Here is a 20,475-nt window from a genome sequence, read left to right on the forward strand (position 1 = left end):
AGCACCTACACCTATGCACACCCACACAGGCACAAGTTATTATCCTGACCTACAGTCACAATGCCCAGTGTCTATATCAGCAGTTCCCCATGACTCCCCTGTCTCTCTCATTCCACCTCCCTCTCCCTTCTCCATTTTTCTTCAGTTCTCCATATCCTCCCTCCCTTCGTCCATCCCTCCCTCTCTCTCTGTCTGTGTGTGGTCCAGAGAGACTGTAAATCGCCAGCTCACACATGGTGCCACCCAACACGATGCTCAGTCCTCCTTATCCACAGTATCAGCTACCATGTCAGACCAACTGAGTCAAGTTATTTATGCCTTTATACTTCCTCAAAGAAGCCTTAATGAACTCTTTCCTCTAGCAAAAAAAAAAGACAATATCTCACCACTTTGATATGTGATAACAATTAACTTATGTATTCCTACTCATTGTGGCACTGGAGCTCTATCTTCAAGTGGTTTGTGGTTGTCCTTGTGTGAGAACTGACTGTGGATTGTAAAGTAGCATCAGAGATACTGTTGAAATGAAGGAATCTGTCAGTGACGCCCAGCCTTTGTTGGGATCCTCTGATGTATCCCACTGTCCTACCAAATGAGTACCCATTTCTCAACATCTTCCACATACAGTATCTTCTTTTGAATAGATTTTTGGATGTAACACTAAAAGTAGATATTGTACTATTTTTTATACAATTGAACTGAGTTGAACTTGATTGATGAACTTGGAGTGGCAGAAGTTGGACTTTTTTCATTTAGATTAGCTACATATTTGTTGTAATTGTTTAATTGCTTTTAACTAACAATCTCAACTATTTATCCCATCCTTTTAGCTAGCTACTTTAGCTTCATTCATTAGCTACATTTAGCAAAATGCATTTCCACTTTTTGTCCTTGTTTAGCCTACTAGTAACATTATTTGTAACCACCTATTTCAAACATTTACATACTTACAGCTAGTAATTCCAATTGTTTATCCATCAGCCTAAATTTAGAGCCTATCTCTTTTATTCATTACTTTCAACTAACTGTTTCAATCATTTATCTGTTATTTTAAAAAATAGAATAAATACAATATATACAATCACACACACACACACACACACACACACACACACACACACACATACACATACACATGTTTTTTGAAATTAATGTTTTTTTAATATTCCTAATGTTAGTTTATTCAAATTAGTTGAATTTTCCATGTGTCCCCTGGCAACTGCAGACGTAACCACCCTTGGGGGCATAGGTAGCCTACCCCTTAAGGTTCACTGCCCTTGAAATTCTCAAGGAGCTTAGGTCATTTTTTTCTACCTTGACTTTTCATCCTAAGGCACTAGAGGGAATTGCTTTAACCAATCCTATCTCATATAACTCACACTTTTCTTTCCTTCTTCCTGCTTAATCAATATGAAGACAGACTCTGTTAGCACATCCTGTCTTTCACCTGGATGTTACACAACTGACTACGATCCAGTGTCATAATCACACATACTGTGACAGAGAGGGATTAATCTCATTCAGCTCTGAGGCCCTGGGAACAGCGGAGGCGTTGAAAAATAAAGCCTAAACTCCCCATGTCCGTTGCCCTGGCTGGCTGGGTGGTCTCACAGGCACAAATATCTTACTAAATGACCATCCTCTCTACAGTTCACATCAGCATGTTCAAACAAACATAGGGGGAGAACACAGTGCAAGAGTGGTGATAGAGACATGCAACAGTGGGCACATGGCCTCTAAACTGCCTCAGTCAGGCTGGGCAGAGGAAGGGTGAAATGTGGAAGGAGATAGAGGACCAGAAAGTGACAGAAGGAGTGATACATAAAGAGTGACTGGATAAAACAGTGGGAATAAGATAGGAGGTAGGGAGGGAGGAAAGGAAGGAAGGAGAAAAAGGGAAAAGAAAGAGTCACAGAGAGATCCTCGCACTGCTCTGTGTGTGGTCTGAAGACCTCCAGGCTTGTTCCGGGGTGAGTGTATGAGTGCGCCCTTCCTGGGCTCAGAGAGGAAGGGGGAAAAATAAAAGAAAGAGAAAGAGAGAAGTCTACACAATAAAGGGAATGTTTGCCTTTGCTTGTGTATGAGAGCGAATGAGTGAGCTGTTCTTTTATGTGGAATAAGCAAGCAAACACTGGCATGTTTGGCCCTTCCAGGGGAGATTACCATGTTATTTGCAAATATATCTGAAAGCTCACCAAGAGTACACGTATCACTGGGCCATCACCCAACGAGAACAAAAGCTAAATTTTCTCTCTGACATATATTGTCATAAGATTGAACACTTTTGCACCTGTGGTGGAGTGTGTTGAGCAAAGCTGTGAATGAATTGTTCTTAAAGCAGAATTGTATGATTTATACAATTTTATATTGCATTGTTTGCAGTGTTGTAAATTAAGTGGTTCCATAGTACTTTTCATGATTTACCTTTGGGGAAATCTTTTTTATTTTCAACCATTAGCAAAATTTTCACCTTTGTACCTTGCAATTCAGTAATTAACCTACAAGACAACGATACAATGCAAATATTATGCCACAGATTAATATATCAATGGACTGTTTAATACATTATTTAACAGCATGCAGGTTACAGAGCTGGAGTACATCATTTTAATGTGATAATGACACCCATGGATAGAAAGTTACAAGTGCATACACCCACATACATCAAACACGCACATATTTGTACTCAATTAAAATCAACTCACAGTCAAGCCTCAAACCCTGAAACCATTTCCAAAGGCATTTTGTTCCCCACCAGTGAAATGTGGGGTGTGTCAGTGTAGGGGACTACATAGCAAAGGAATGGGGAAGTCTGGTCTAAAGAGTCAAGGTTACATATGAGTCCAGTGCTGTGTGCCCCAAATACACAGACCCATATACCTTTCTTCAAATAAAGACTCTGATTGGACTCCATCAGTCATCTGTCGGGGTTGAACCAGAGGTTTTTCCAACTTTGACCTAGAATGCAACAGATGTCAGATGCGCACGTGTGCACACACACACACACACACACACACACACACACACACACACACACACACACACACACACACACACACACACACACAAACCACTTCAGGAGTAGATTAGAGAACAATAACAATACATCAATTGCAGCTTAAATGAGCATTTATGGATCATTTTGCTTGATCCTTTTTTGAAAATAGATGCATGCACATCCCCCTCCCTCCAAATAAGTGCCAAAAATAAGATAAAATAAACTTTCACTTTCAATTACACAAGAATCACACACAGGTAAGTGAATATAAGGCTTATGTTGAGTGACGTCAAGGAAGATGGCTGCCTGAGAAACGAGCGCCAGTAGCATCGCCACTTTTTTGGAGATAACTGTTGGTTTCTAGATTCTCGATTTTGTAACACTCCCAACAAGCGAAATAATGCCAGAGACAACCGATAACGTCAATTCTGCCCGACAGCACCCGTATGATACAAGGGCCACGGCCGGCCAGGCCTCTCTTGTTGGCGTCGACGGCAGCACGGGTGGAGCTGAGACGCCATCTAACACAGAGATTATGGGGTTTCTCCGGCAACTAGCTAAAGACCAAAAGACAAATTTTGCTGATATCCAGAAGGATTTGTCGGAGACACAGAGAGGCATTTCTGCCGTCGAAGAAAAGCTGGTGGATGTTTTAACCAGAATAACCAGCGCAGAGGCCCGCTTTGGCCGTTTGTGGTGCGCTTCCTACGGTTACAACATAAAGAGCGCATGAGGAAAGTAGCTAGGGAGATCGGATATAAGCAGTTTTTCATTTGAACTTGTGATATAAATTCCTATTCATTTTATTTCTTTGTATTGCATACAAAGAGTGGAAAGTAACCTCTGTGATCTGACCTGATTTTATCCAATGCTAAAATGACAATCACTGATATGATTATCGTTTCAGTTTGAGTCTGTTATCGAAGAAAAAATATGAAATATTCTGTGAACATCACAAGATGCATGACTAATTATTTCTAAAGTAAGCAATTCCTAAGCAATGATTATGATGTTTTTGAACTCAGAGTCCTTCCTAAACAGAGGGTGGCAGCTGGAGGGTTGTGTTAGGTTTTTCTATGGTTTTAATATAAACAATATAAATAGCTATATTTTTGTGTGAAAGGGTTATATGTTTTATTTGTGCTGTCAGTCTGTAAAATAGAGGGGACTTTATGTCCCAAAATTTGTAGAATTCAGGGAAGACACTTTGGGACGTGGGTAATTTCTTATATGGCATCTGTTTTACCACTTTAAAGAGTTTATCTGGTGTTAGTGGTCCACCTGAGATATTACTGTGGACATTACCTTGGACATTTTTTGTAGTGTAGCTTCAGATGTTCCCAAATGACTGTATATCTAATGGTTTGGCTTCATGATCCAATTAATGCACTTGCAACATTTACAATAAACTACAGCATTTACCATATGCATGTATGTATGTACGTAAGCCTTATTCAACAGTGGATAGATTGAAACACATTAAGTTGACATTCATCTGCAGTCAAACACTGAATGGAGTGTTTATTAAGTTAAGATTTTTTTTACAGCATGTGTTGAGGTCATCAGCAGCAGCCCATATGGCCCTGAGAGCAAGCAGGATGTCCTGTCTGACAGCTAGAAATAATCAGCTTCATTAGTCAATCTGCCTCAAAGACACACAAAGCAGCAAAGAAACAGGCACACATACACCCACCAGAGGCAAAGACATCAGGCCCAAGAATGGCTCCACACACACTTGTACAAATGGTCTGGGTCAATACCCTTCAATTTCCCCTTCCCTTTAGACAAAGCCTACTTTTTTACACCACACATGCTCTATTTATTTTTTAATTCCAAAACCAGGCCTTCAGCTTTCCTTTTTACCTTCCATTCCCGCAATCATATAGACCTGATGAGGAGTTTTTGTTTTTTGTACAGAAAATTATTATTTTTGTGACTTTCCTTTAGTTCGTTTAGTTCGTTGCTAAAAAGAGCAGAGAGTGTGCGTGACGTGTCTGTCTGCCATGGACGCTGTGACATTCTGTGACAAACATACACACACATGCTCTTGTTGAAAACTGACATCACAATTACACAAACACACACACACACAAACACACACACAGATGCTCCTGCAGGGTCTCACCTTTACTGCAGTAACTCAAGGAGATGTACAGGTCAGTGATGGGTCAGTGATTTATGAGCATGGATGCTGTTGTTCACTCAACTAGCTCTTAAACATTAAGATCACCTCACTAGGTGACAGTTACAGTAACAGTTAACAGTTTATTAGGAACACCTGTGCAAATGAATTACAAAACAAAAGCACTGCAATATATTCTGTAATTTTCTATTCTGTAATTGTGTAATATTCAGTTTTGTTCTCACTGTGTCAGAAAAGTTCTGATTCAAGTCTATGTTAATGAATTAGATTGTTGTAATGTTATGCTGTTGTATTCAATGGGGAGCAGACCACTAAGCTGGTGTATGCTGTAGGTTTCGTGGACAGTTAAAATGCAAGAATGGCTTGTGTAAATATGTCCTCAACCACTGAGCTAAACTATATTACAAGATGGAGAAATGGGTGATTTTATGTTATTTTCTACCTTTTTAAAGTATGTAATTTAGAGTGAGTAATGTCATTTACAGTCAGCCCACTATCACTACTTCAAAATAGAAAAGAACACTACTGTTTTGCTGATCTTACATGTCATAGTCTCAAATGAAATGAGTGAATATCGAATGGGTAATGGTTCAATTCTAGTTCAGACTTTAATGGGGGGAGAATTTGATTCAGGTTGGTCTTGGTCTTGACATGGTCTTGAGCTCTTCGAAATACTCCTAAACTTGACTTGGGTGGTTTTGCTTATGAAATATAAATCAGACAAGATAAAGTATGTTATCTGACTCATACTTTGCCAAATACTGTACCGCTATGGTTGTGTTTTCAACAAACCATCTCAGATTAGTGTTGTTTTACAAGGCTAGGCTGTCGCCCAAGGTGCATTTCCACCTATGACTATGATTCATACAGGTGTGCCTCCATGGGAGACCCATGTGTATGTGTGTTGCAGGGTCGCGTCCCTGTGTTTACCCACCCGTCCACCTAACCAGACACATTTACCATCTACATCCAGCATGCAGGAATGTTTATGATACTCTGTTAAATATAATGATGGCTGGGTTTGTCTCCATGAATTAAGGCCTTTCCTATAAAAAGAAGAAAAAGGAGAGTTCCCTTGGGGCATGTTTGGGGCTCTCCCCTTGCAGCACAATGGTTTTAACACACAGTTCTGGAGAGCTATAACTGTGCTTTGTATGTATGCTGTGACTTCACACTGTCTGCTAAACACAAGTTAGAAATCCTTCCACACATTTGCTTATTGTAAAATGTTTAAATTGTGGTTTGGTTCTGCTTCATTTCTCCTTAAAAGGGCGTGGTGGCGGGTTTTTGTACAGCCATACTTACATACTTACTACTGAAAATAACAGAAAACCATAAAAAGTCACTCCTGTCTCACCATGACTAATTGTACAACTATGCAGTAGGCATGTTTCTCAACAGATGCATGAAACTTTATGTGATTCCATAGTTGGGCAAAATGAGTTGACATTGTCTTATTCTCTCTTAATTAAATTCAATTTAAAATACTCTAAAATACAATGGTCAGAGTAATCTTAGGTCAGCAGGTTTGCAAATATAAAAACGCAAACAATTAATTCACATGCAATCTAAAAATACAAAATATGATAAAAAATAAAAGATTTTAGTTTAATATGAAGCAGTTTCGGGGATCTCTATGTTTTGCCAATCATTCAGAGAGATTACTGACCTTGAATTTATTTTTTGTGATTCCAAGGGGCCGGCAAGTGAAAAATTTAGACAAAGTTTATCAATATTCTCTTTTTTATACCGCAACAGTCCACAAATGCTAAAAAAAACTATAAAATAATACTCTGGTCTCCAAAACTTATACTAAGCTCATTTTTATTACTACAACAATCATAACATTAAAAAAAATATTTACACATTTACTCTTTATTTCATTCTCCTTTCCCTTTTCTTGTATTGTTATTATTCATTCATTATCATCTTGTTATTATTGTTATTATGGACCCACACAGTCAAGTTCAATCAAGTTAACTTTTTTCTGCAAACTGATGTGATCTGAGGTCAAATATACTCAACATACATTAATAATCTTTGCTGTTTTTTGAGAAATCTTTGTAATTACTTAAATCTCTGGCATGACCCTGATACATACACATATCTGTGACTGCAGGAAATTACTGCTACAAATCTGTCTTTGCCAATATCCAGACGCAGTTTACAGACGTTAGAACAAATTACATATGGACTGCAATATGAACATGATAATGATGTTTAATCGTGGCCCTTAGATAGCTGATGACAGTTTATGTGTTTAGGCGTATGTTTCACAGAATGGTAATGTTTTACGAACCATCCATTTTGTTTTTCTGCTGTGACATGCTGCAAAATAACTCTGAGGAAACAATGGAGCCTAGGCTCGACCAGAGCCAGATGTGGCTCTTGAGATGCTGATTGTGTTTGTCTTGTTTACAAATGCAGCTCAAAGCAGATTCCTCATTTTCTGGCTTTTTTTTTCTCTTCCTCGGATCTATATACACAAGCTCTCACTCTGACATAAACTGCAAACAAAGAGCATTCAGTTTATTAGAAAATGTCACTCAGGGCCACGGTACATGGCATCAGTACAGCAAAAGGGATGCTTGTGTGAGCCTGCTCATATCTCTTGTTTACTCAGGAGAAAAAGTGCTCCAGAAATCTCTGAGTGACAGTTAAAAAGTGAAGATGAAACTATTTCCCATAATGTCATCTACTCCCAAGAGGACACAGAAACACAAATTCCTGAGTTTAGGGTCATTTCACCAATAAAGAGCCAAAAAGGAGACAAGTTGATAAACTCAAGCTGAACTTTCTATGTTTGTTCTTAAGTCATCTGCATTCAGTGGTTTAGCTCTTACAAGTAAAATATCAGCTAATATCAACATTAGTTTTATAAACACATTAATAGCTACATTTTCCATTTGGATTTGATTGACACGTGGTGATTACCTAAAGGTTTTATGAATAGAAAAATGGGAGATGTTTATGATAATATTACTCATTTTCATTTTTCTTATACAATCAAAATATTATGTTGCCCTGCTGGATTAATCCTATATTGTCAGCCACCCCCTACACTGTGCCCCCCATTTGTCAACCAATATGGCCCCTTTCACCCCTCACAGTCACTTCAGCAGGAAATGACCTCACACAGAGAGAATGAACCCACATCATGAAGACAACAACCCCTTTCACCTCAGGTCAAAGGTCAGCGGAGTCATGAGGGAGTCAGAATGTGTGTGTTTGAAATATGTGTGAGGGAAGTCTCTGATCTATTGTCAGTGATGGACAGTTTGAACAACTCATGTATTTGTTTGAGTGATTCTGTGGTATGTTGGGCATGTAAAACTGTCCGTGTGTGTGTATGTGCGTGTGTGTGTATGTGTATCTGCTTGGGCAGGTGGAGACATCAGTACACTTTTGATCATCCGTCTGTGCCTTGCGATTTGGTGTGTGTGTGTGTGTGTGAGAGAGTTTGTTGGAGAGGATATGGGTTTTGTGTGTGTGATTAGACCTTCAGCATTTCCTTTAAAGTCATGCATGACCTCGTTTGGAATGACCACTCAAAACAAGGATGGAGTGAGGCCACTTCATTCATCCAGTCACTGATAGTTACTGGAAGACCTCTTCTTCAGAACGGATGTGCCTGTCTTTCCCCTCTCTTAAGAGTGCACATGTGTGCCTGAGTACAATTGAGTAACTTTATACAGTATAACTAACTGTTTAGTTCTGGGAATAAGCAGGATTTTTTTTTCTTCCACCAACCTTGCATCTTGCCAAAAATAGCCATCTGAGCATTTATGCCAGGTTTAATGAGGAACAGTGTTTATTATTCTTATGCAAAACGGAAGAAAACAAGTTAATTTAATCTGGCTATGACACACCTCACAACCGGGGAGGAAAGCATAGCCGTGACAGGTATTTACTCTCTGTGTAAAAAGGAAGCCAGAAAAATAACAATGCCACTTGTAACCATTGGGTGACACTGACATGAACCTTTTTTTTTTTTTTTTTTGTCTTTTTTGCCTTCATTTGACAGACAGTGTAGAACATAAGGGCGGTAGGGGTGGGGGGATTTTAATCAAAATGTTATGATGTAAGGACTGAAATGAATGCTGCAGCATTTGTCCTTTGAATGAAGTAACTGATGTTGCTAAAGTCTATTTCTGGAATGTTTTTGGGTCTGTGTGTTTTGTAACTACAGATAAAACCAGTTTTCAGTCTTTCATAATACAAAGATTTGTAATTGTGTTTAAAAGACTTGATTGCTACACAAACACAAGTGACTTTGTTTCATATCATTCATTTGACATTGCTTTGCTTTCACACCAGCATGGTGGTGACTGATGGTGACAGATGAATGTGCTGTGTTTGTGTGTGTTCATCTGATGCCTGCAGCCAAACTTGAACCTAAAAACACTAACCGCATCACAAAAAAAAAGACATTATTTTATTTCAACAATCTTCCATCTGAGATCTAACCTTTCCTCCTTCAACTCATAATCAGTCTTGTCTCATTATTTTTCCAGCATGTCAAGAAGTGATATGTTGGAAAGACATGCACCGAGCACCAATTACATCACACTTGACTTCACCTTGAAAATCCCAAACAATACTGCTTTTGAATTTAGCCAATGCATTTCACTGCATTGCCAAGACTTCTGAGCTTGCACCTTCTCTGTGAAAAGCAAAGCTGGATTCAGATTAGCTGTCAACGGCACATTCTGTGTATACACAATAGTCCTTGGCAGTCTATGGAAAGTCAAAGCAATAATTAAAATGCAGCCAATGTTCTTCTATTACATCCAGCTGTGTTTACATTCAACCATCATATTTGGAAATATCAAGTCTACTGACTTTCTCACTGTCACCACTTCTTTCCCTGCTTTAATCTCATTTTATCTCTATCACCTATTTCCACATAATGCACATGTGGTCTCTTTCTCTTTCTGAACAATAGAGAAGCCCTGCTGCACATCATGTGTGATATTGAGGCTTAATGCATAGTTGTTTATAGGTTTCAGCAGAGATTATGGTTGAATATTCACCACTTACAATTTTGGCTAGACTATGACAGAGTGAGTGCAGTGAGTGCAGACATCTTGACCAACATGGATAAATTAGGCAAGAAGATTGTTAGCAGGCGGTAATTGGGAAAACAGGGATTTTAGCCGAAAGATACAGGCGTGGGTAATTATGACAGCTATGTTCCCCTGTCCTAGTCAGACCTCACAGAAAGCCCACCAGACATTTAACCACAACAGCCACAAACATTAGTCAGAAATGCACACAGTTATGCACACAGCAATGCAGGTGTGATAGTGAGATAGATGAGATGGTTTTGCTAAGTAGATTTCACAACCCTCCCTTCACATATATCTTGCAAACCGACCACAAATTCCATTTCTCATCCCGCTCTCTGGAGATGCCCCAGATTGAGCTGTGTTTGGGCTAATTGGCCACTTAAGCCATGAGCTCATGGTTCTGTGGGGAAAACAAGCAGATGATGACTGTAACGGCACATTGATGAGCCAGAAGACAGTTGATGTAGCCACAGTGGTTTGGCTACAGGTGCCGTCAACACATACTCTATACTGCAGGTCCACGCCACATCTTAAGTTCAAGCATTATTGAAATAAATGAATCCTTTTCTCCCCCACCTTCTTTCTCCATCTGTCTGTCTTTCACCCATTAACTTGTTCCTTTTTTCTTCCCCTCCATTAGGGATTTAAGACAATGCTCAATATTTATGCATACAAGCCTCAAACCTGACTTGGAGAAGAGCTGTAACAGTGAAAATTAATGGTCCCCTCTTGTATTTAAATATTTCAACCAGGGAGCAACAATTTATTAAAAATCTGATCCAAATTCCAGTATTTCAAGGCTGATGTGGCCTCATTTTCTTAAAACAATCCACTGTGGCTACAAAGTGCTTTTTCCAGCAGAGATAATGTCATTCTGTCAGGATGCCCAAATTCTATCATAACTGATGAAAAAGCATCAAGACTTTTAAGGACATTACATCTCTGTAATTAGCGAGGGTGTTCATGTCCATCACATGCTGTCTGATTTAGTCCACAGTGTATTTTCTTGTGTCTTTATGAAGAAAATGTGATTTTTATTTGTCACTTTTAATCAGTGTTTTGTGGTTTGTTTAATTTGCTTAGTTTTTAAAAAATTATGTCATGATGCTTTTTGAGGAATTGAAAGTATAACTTTCATTTTAACATGCACCTCATGTTCATCAGACAAATGTTTGAACAAGCACAAAATCCTGTGATTATAGGTTTATTGCACTATTAGGCTCATCTCAGAATAACTCTGGTATTCCAAACGGCATTTAATACCATTTCATCCCCATTAATGCAATTCTTACTCCAAAAATGCAAACATCTCATGAAAGGAAGCAGTTCCTTTTTCACACACCACACACGAACAGCTTTATTTGTAAAAAAAGTTATGATAAATAACTGTTAATATAGAACATAAATATTATGTGGTAGATATTTTGTTTATTCATTAAGGAACACAGAAGTATGAGCCTTTTCTCTGTGCTGTTGGAATATTTCTCTTAATGATGTTTGATGCTGCTTGTTTATGGGCTTGAATTCCATTGAGACAGGTAACAGTTCCCGCTGTTGTTAAGACTCAACTGAACAGGAGGTCTGGGTGAGTAAACAGAGGTCTGGACAGCTTATGAGGTTCTTACCTTTAAATGTGTCACTTTTTCCAGTGGGCCTCCCACAGAGACCCACCTCAGTTCAAATGGAAGTATGGAAACCGTCTGACTAGGTGAGCGTGTGCACACTGTAGATGAAACAAATATATTTATTTGTAAGTTATGTCTGAGTCAATTTTTTCTTTTCTATTTTTTTAAAATGTAAGAATTTATAGATTTTCAGCTCCATCTGTTTGACTGTTCTCTTTGCCTATTTCAGGGTTTTATTTTGTTCCCCCTGTCTTTCTGTGGGGCCACAGCGTTGATATTGTATTATATTGCTTATTTGTTGAGGCCATGTGTATACATTCGGACCAGCACACATTTCCTGTTAACGTTGGAGGCTGAACTCACTTCCAAAAATTACAGCTTCTTGGGCCAGTTCTGGAGAACAGACCACTGCCTTGTCTAAATATCAGCCAGTTCCAACATTGTCTATCCCAGATCTCAAAGTAAATACCAGCCAAACAGAGAAGTAGACCGATACACAGAGTCCAAATGAGACTAAAATGACTTAAAAGTGCTTAAATGCCCTCAAATCAAATTCAATATTCATCTACACCTTTTCAGGCACACCTTTCCTCTCATGTCTCCATTTTCACTTACCCTGCCAACTTGTTTTGTTTTTTTGTGAAACATGGCCCCAATGTATGCACAATAACAATATGTTACAGTTTATCCTATGATGATGACTGACACCATCCCACACACACACACACACACACACACACACACACCTTAAATCCTTTAACTGTTGCTTAAAATGCTGTGTACATTTACTTGCATTTCGCGGCAAGAAGGAGAGTCTTGCCGCTGGTTGGAGAAAGGTGGAATCGCCCTCTTGGATCCTCTGAGGAGCTCTGATTGTGCACACAAAGCCAGTCGGAAATTGGGAGAGGTAAACACAGGCCAGGCGGTGCTGCAAGCTGTCAAACAGCTCTGTGTATGATTGAAGACAACCTTGAGCTGGAACATAAACATCCCAGCAGGCACTCCCCTTGCACTCTCAGTCCCTACTGCTTCAGAGGCAGCCATGATGGACCTGGGAGAGCCAGCAGCTTGGTCAAGATTGAGGAGGAGGGGATAGTTTTATGACTTGGCAGAAATATTGGAAATGGTACCTGTATGGGATTTCCAAAGAGAGATACTATGGAGGTGCACTAAGAGGGAGATTTTGTTGTGAATATATGAGTGTGCCACTTCATTGATGGAATCACACACCTAAAAAGATCATTCTGATTTATTACAACTTCCTTTTTTCCAAACACCTCTGTGAGTTATAAATAGATTATACTCACTCTAATAATTGCTGAGATCTGGGAACAATGCAAGATTGGTACAATTAAGTCAAACAGACTAAAAAGTACGAGCAGTTAGACAATCAGACATGTTCTAAACAAGCCAGCTGTCTAGCCAGATTCTCTAAACCGTTTTATTTTAGGGTAAAACATAAAGTGAGTGTATCTGGAATGTAATAGTCCCTCATTGCCCAGAAAAGCTGCAATATAGGAAAAAGTTAAAGAGATATGTGAGGAGTCTTTGGTGATTAGACCCATTGGTTACGCCATTTTAAAGAGCTATACTCACACCATAAATAGTACAGGAAAACCGCCCCAACACACCACCCACCTTGCTGGAGTCCTGAGTACAGACCTGAAGATCTAGATGGACATGATGTGGAGTGGAATTCCATATTCACGTAGAAAGGACCTATTGGACAACTAGGTCTCATGAAACTAGATACTAGGATGACAAAGAAGAGCCATTTTTAAAGTTTAACATCAACAGTCATGTATTTGACTGACAGTTTTTTGGCAAAATCTGAATGTGAACTCCCTCAGGCAGCTGATTAGAGTCGCAATTAATGAAGGAAAGAAAAAACCTAAATCTGTATAACTGTAAGCATGAAGATAGTCCTTCTTACTGAAGCTTCAGCAAGTACTGTAGGTCAACACTGAACCAGGAAGCTTTTGTTAGTGGATGTTTACAAAAGGACATTTTGGGTAATCATTTGTTTTCGTTGTCTCTTCCAAAGACATTTAGCTAACCTGGAGGTTTTTTAAAACCTTTATGATTGCCTGAATACTCATATTTATTGCCCTCCTGGACTTCTTAGCAACATTGCCAAGTTCCCAAATCTTTCCAATTAACGTAGCAATCTCAAACAAAGATGCCAGTTCCATACTCTTTGGCAGCACCTATGCTGATAAGCAGTAATTGCAGGTGTGTTTTAGGACCTCACTCAACCTCACTCACAGAGATCCAATGTGTCCCTTGTGTCACGTCACAGTAAAAGAGACCAGAAGAACAGTATGTCTTAATATTCAGGGCATGTATACATGTAACCGGGTATCTGGAAAAACTGATATATTGTTATGCGTTTTTACCTTTCATCCACACGAAAACTCTGTTTTAGGTCACTGAAAACGATTATTTCTGCTTTAGGTTCCCGAACATCACAGTATGCGACAGAAAATGCATCAACGTCAGGTGTGCGACCTTTGTTCAGGCTACTGTAAAGGTCATTAGGGATGATGTTAAAATAGTGCTCTTGGTCATGATAGCGCTCTACGGCATATGTATGCAGGTTTGTGTAGATGAAAACTTTTCTGAAAACGTTCTGGGGGGGGGGAATATTCATTTTTATAAATACATGTACATGTATACATGACCTCAAATTGTGTGACATATTTATACACCATCTCTCCCATATTGAACACTGTCATCTTAGCAACACACCCATAGTAAGAAACTATGAAAGATTTAAAATGACTACATGAAAACAAATCATACAAATGAAGTTAAGTAAAGTAAATATTGTTACATGTGTTTTCTCTTAATGTCAGTATTTATTGCATCATATTGTATTTATACTGTATTTCACTTCATTTCCTTCTTTGAGTTGTTTTTCTTTGGGCATTATAAATCTTCCATAAGGTACAGGATTGTCACAAAAGTGGGAAAATAAGGCAGCACAATGCATATTTCTTACCATTAGTGTTGTGCAGCTAAAGCCACATGTAGGCTGTCTGCATCTTTCAATGAATGAAAGACATCACATGATATTTTAATCACCAAGAACCCCTTTGGAATGAAGGAGAGATATAGAGAGAGAGAAAGAGAGAGAGAGAGAGACAGAGAGAAAGAGAGAGAGAGAGAGAGAGGGAGAGGGAGAGAGAGAGGACATTCTTACTTAATTGGGATCTTGAGTGCATTTGTTTTCAATAAAGAGGTGTGCTTTGTTTGCATTCTCTCACTCTCTCTTTCTGCTGTTTTTTTCTCTTTAAATAAGAGTTGCTGCCTGATCATGCTGCACCACTCCTACACTTTAGTCTTATGATGGCTGGCAAACACAGCTGCAACATAACTTCCATTCACAACTACTCAACCAGGAAGGTTGCTGATTTTGGAGAATATACTTTATCTTTTGACAATTATACATGGTTAAATACTGTTGATGTTCACTGTGGCTACAGGGAAAAGTCTTTTTTTTGCAGCAGCAGTTAGAATATATTATCAAAATGACAATTTTAAGTTTGAGGTTGATAGTTCTCAAGGCAATGGCATTAAAAGAGATTAGAAATCATTAGATCGAGCCACATCAGGGCTGACAATGAACCAACCTAAAAGAAGACTCAGATTTTGGCTTAAGGATATGAATGTGTTGGCACACTTCTGCTTTGAACTGTAATCCACCTGCAAATCATAAATAAGCGCATGCACTAAACAAGGTTTTTCCGCTTTTTCCCATGGCCACCAGCCAGCCACCAGCCTCGAGGGGTGCAAAGGGCCCTGCCAGGGGTCAAAGAAGGTGATTGGTTGATGAAATCATGCTGGGATTGATGCCCAATTCCTCCAACTCCTAAATGAATACTTCACCTCCTCTCCTCATTAAGGAATCTGTGTGGATCTGGAGGAGGAGTAGAACTATTGAGGAAAGGCAAACATTAATCACTGGGATCCAAGGAGCAGTGTAACAACAACTAAGAAGTTAGATTCTAAAAGCAAATTAAAAACAATATCTCCAATGTTTAAATGTCACTAAAAGTGTAAGGCACAGATAGGAACTCTTTCAGGCCTCAATGACCATGGAGAATGGAGAAAACAACTTTCTTAGATGTAGCCATCTTTAGACCTTTACCAATAGCGGAGATCAAATGGAAAAAGATTTCCAGGAAAGTAGTGTGAAAGAAAAGGTAATGGGATTATTAAATCAAATGGGATCATTAAATCAAACCCTTTAAAGGGTAGATAAAATCAGTAGTGGAGCAGTCTACTTTGGCATAGTTTGTGTTACACTATAAATGTGAATTATTTCACTCATCCCTTGTGTGCCTATTTTTACATAAAATGCTTTTTTTAAACCATTAAATGTTAATACACGCATTTCCTGGTGGCTTGGCATTTAAGGTGCTATGTTATCCCCCTCACTCCCCTCATTTCATGTCAGCTCTCTAGAAAAGGCATAAAATGCCCACAAAGTGTAAAAACTTTAATACAGCTATGACACACATGCATAAAGGACAGCTACATCTTGGGTCTTTATTTACAGGGCAGTAACTCACAGGTTTAAACAGACTCAGCCCTCATTGTTCCCGAAATCCTTAAATCCAAACTATCACCTGCAACCACAAAATTAAAGAAGCTGATTTGGAATAAATGTCTCCCTATATGGTATAATTCCTAAAGTGCACAATTAGTCCATCTGATCCACATTAGCAAACAATGGTTAATTTAAAAAAAAGAAGGAAATATGCTCATGTTTGGTCAAGGGTGTTTTGGCATCTTATGTGCATACGTATTTCATTAGTTCACACACATGCTTGCAATATAATCTCCCAAAGCATTTTTACTGGCATATCTTTACAGCCTCTGAACTACAGTATGTGAAGGGGAGGATCATTTTCCACTATCACCTACGGCACTTTGATGGAGTCCTACAGTGTTACCGCCATGATAACGTCGTGAACATGTCTAGCACATATGGTGTGGCAGTGGAGTCCTGCTTACTATAGGAGCATGTTCAACTGAGACAGGTCTGGTTATATTCAGGGGCATTAGGGGGCATCGCAGCCTAAGTTTGTTCCCCCTTTTACCCCCACTCAGAAACCACACCAGGGATGTCTGATGCCATTGAAATTATACTATTATTGCAGTCAGCATGGTGGTCTATTCTCAGCCTCACCTTCCTATTGCTTCCAAAGAATGATCAAAATGTTGATTGTACTGAATAGATAACCTTGTTTAGATAAAAGATTTTAGCATCATCCTAGCTTTTTCTTAAAGAAAAACATCTTTTCAAGATAATAGGGTCACTCCAATCAAAGGGATACCATTAAATCTTGTGATTTAGGCTGCGGGCCAAAGAAAAGAATCAGAAAAATAAACTTTTTGGCTGATCATTTGAGGGGGAAAAGCAGCCAGCAGTCAGTCCAAGGCTTTGAATGTTCAGGAGCTGACACTTCATATTAAATGAATGTGACATCTGCTTGAGTGTGTGATGTGTGATTGACTCATACTTTTGCATGCTCCACATTTTATCTTTGCATGTTGTGTGCATATCTTGAAACCAATGGAAATGTGTTTGAATGTGTCTCCCTGTGCCCCAATGCCCCAGTGTGTGTGCAGTACACAGAAGTAATAGTGCGTGTACCTGTGCGTGTGTACATGTGTGTGCTTTCATAACAAACATTTGCACACGTCATTCCGTGCTTGCTGTCTCTCACTCTGTATGTGTGATTGACTGACAGAGACATGGCATCCTGCTGTGCATGGGTTGGTACTGTTTACAAGTTGTGGCTAATCACGTGACAATCAAAGGGTCCTGTCTATGGAGCGAACGAGACCATGTAATTGTGAGTGAACCTTTTTTCCCCCGATGCAGAGCAGAATGCCTGCGACCAAGACGGATTACAATGCGCCCGACTCTTTTTTTCTCCCCAAAACAGTAAAGCAATTATTTTTATCTTCATCATAACAAACACGTTTCGGACTCCACGGGGGGCGGATATCCACCGGATTTGTCCAGAAAGCTTTCCCCACCTGGACTGAAGATGGTAAGTGCCATCCCATCCCTTTGTTTTGTTATATGGGTTTTATTTTATTCGACTCAAGTAGATACACTATTATTTTATTGTTTTGTTTTTATTTTTATTTTTCAATAGAAAGTGTAGACCGGTTGAACTACTTAATTATCTCACTATATTTTCTTGATTAGATTTTAAGAACATAACATTTAGAGAGACAGATGTTTGGACAGGCTTTTAAATCCTTGGCTGTGCCCTTATTTTGTTTGCTATTATGCAAAATAATAATAATAATAATTAAAAAAAATTAAAAAATAGGGCTAGCTGAATTTCAGATGTCAGTGCGTTTAACATAGCATGCTGCGTAACTCATGCGTAAAATTGTATCTTCTGCATTTTTATCTGCAGCTGGTCTATTAGTATGGTACTATGAAACGTTACTGTTACTTATTTTAAACTAGATACTTCCACTATTGTGATATTTAACACTGAATAACAGCAGGCTATATCAATAAATTCCACTACACATTTGGGAAAACTATACATTTCCATGCGTAATGTAGCATAAAGTAATTATTCTTTAATAGACAGTGACTAATCAGTGACAGTGACAGCGAGTTGTATACAATCTTTATCATAACATTGTTGGATGTTGTCTTAAAAATGTGAGTTGAGATATACACTTCTGCCAGGAAAGCTGTTTGTGATAGGTCAACTATGTATTTTATCATGTTGACTATAAGTTTATTCTTTCAAATCCGAAAAATTTAAAAGTTGAATTATTTCAAGAAAAGTTTAATTCATGTGTACCAGGACATAATATGTGATTTGCACACTTATAGAATAGCATGCTACAGTAGAGCTGTAACAACGATACTAAACTGTAGGACCTCCCCTTGAACCGCTGTAATTTGAGGCTCAGCTACCACCATCATGGTGGTGAGGTAGGGGGAAAAAATCAAAGTTAAAAAGTGCAGTTCTGACATTCCTCGGCGCCCCTCCGACGCACAGACGGTGTACCTTGCTTCAGACTTCAGGTCTTCTCCTTCACACGCTTCTTTCTAGCGAAGGGGCGATGTGCGGAAACTCAACACACCAAGCGGGTTTGGCTTTCTGTGAGCCTCCCCTGAAGTTGGAGATGCACACATGAGGTCTCTCTGCCTGGGTGGTCTCTACTTTAGTGAGCTGTTGCTAAGCAGCTAATAATAGTCGTGTTTGCTGAGTAATTTTTGCCCTTCTGGAACCAATCAGATGCAAGAAAATCCTGCAATCTGACAGCCTTGGAGGCGGGATCTCGAGTCTTTTTTTTTCCTTTCACCCCTCCTCCTCTTCTGCCTCCAAATGGAGAGAGGTCTTTTTCTCCTCTTCTATTGAATCTCAGAGTTGGCCGTGACGCGCGGCCCAGGGGAAGACCACATAGATCTCCCCAGAATGCTACGACCATCGAGGCTACTTATCCGACGACTTGTGTATGGGAATCACTTTGTGCACCTCGCTTTTTGAGAGAAACTTACTTTTTTTAAGAGACACGGTGAATGCGGTGAAAGCGGTGGAGACCTCCGGATCACGAAATGTTGGGATGGAAGGCGCAGACTTTGACTCGCCGTCTCCAACAGGAGTATGAAGTCCTACTTCACTGGTGTGAGGTCTCCGAGAGTGAAACTTTGTTACCTTGGGATATCGCTACACGCTTTCGGGGAAATACTATAAAGTGGGAAACGGTAACCACCTCGCAGTCCCCGCAACATGGCCTCGGCTGCTAATGCGCCCTCCGAACAGGAAAACAGAGACCCCGATCGGCCGAGGATAACGCGGAGGAACAGGGGGGACTATACCCGCAACACACCGCTGGATTTGGAGTATTTGCAGCGGCCGAGTTACTGCGATGCGGATTTTGCTTTGGAGCAAATATCCGAGGTGCTTATTTCACATCTTAACAAGGGAGCAGCTTTGTGATCTTGCTTTTTATTGTGTTCGCCGTAAAAAAAGTGGGCAAACTATATCCAGTCGCTGCTAGGTAACGGGACGGGCTGGGTAGGGGATCAGAGGGGTAAGGCAAGGTTGTAGAAAGCGCAGGTTGTTTGTTATTTAATTGCAACATTTAGACTCCTTCTCTGCACCCGGCTTCTTTACGCCAAACACGTTTTTATTTGCAAATTCATTCGATTGTTTTTGATACACAACATCCCAACACAGCGGTGTGTGAGAGCAGGCAAAACATGCAGCTTTCACTCACAGGCAGTAGTACTACCACTGACCGTTTCACAACAACCAACCTGCCGCTTTTCTGCTTCTGAGCTGCGTAAAAGTTTTTGGTGGCTGAGTTACACTTGTGTATATGAGCGTATCTAGACTTGGGCGACTCGCGTAAAGAGGAAAAAAAAAATCCATGTGGCTGCCCTCTTCCGTTCACAAATATTGTGAGTCCCCCTGTGATGGCTCCTCCACTCCCCATGCAGACCGGAACACACGGGCTGCTGGACGGGGAGTGGAGTTGTGTTTGTGTGTGGTGGTGGTTGTGGGTTTTACCACATGCTCTCTTTTCAAGATATTTAATATCACCTATTGATGTGTGTATGTGTGTGTGTGTGTGCCTGTGTGTCTG

The 20,475-nt window shown here is 39.7% G+C and overlaps 1 protein-coding gene across 1 annotated transcript in view; it reads left to right on the forward strand.

Annotated features, from left to right (window-relative positions):
• Window positions 1-19,616: 19,616 nt before the first annotated feature.
• ptch1 (patched 1) overlaps window positions 19,617-20,475 on the forward strand; it is a 50,754-nt gene continuing 49,895 nt past the window's right edge. Inside the window, exon 1 of the mRNA XM_053326104.1 lies at window positions 19,617-19,787. Within this exon, the coding sequence (XP_053182079.1) occupies window positions 19,617-19,787 (171 nt within the window). The remainder of the gene's footprint in view (window positions 19,788-20,475) is intronic.

This window comes from Scomber japonicus, chromosome 9 (genome assembly GCF_027409825.1).
Source record: "Scomber japonicus isolate fScoJap1 chromosome 9, fScoJap1.pri, whole genome shotgun sequence".
Lineage (NCBI taxonomy): Eukaryota > Metazoa > Chordata > Actinopteri > Scombriformes > Scombridae > Scomber > Scomber japonicus.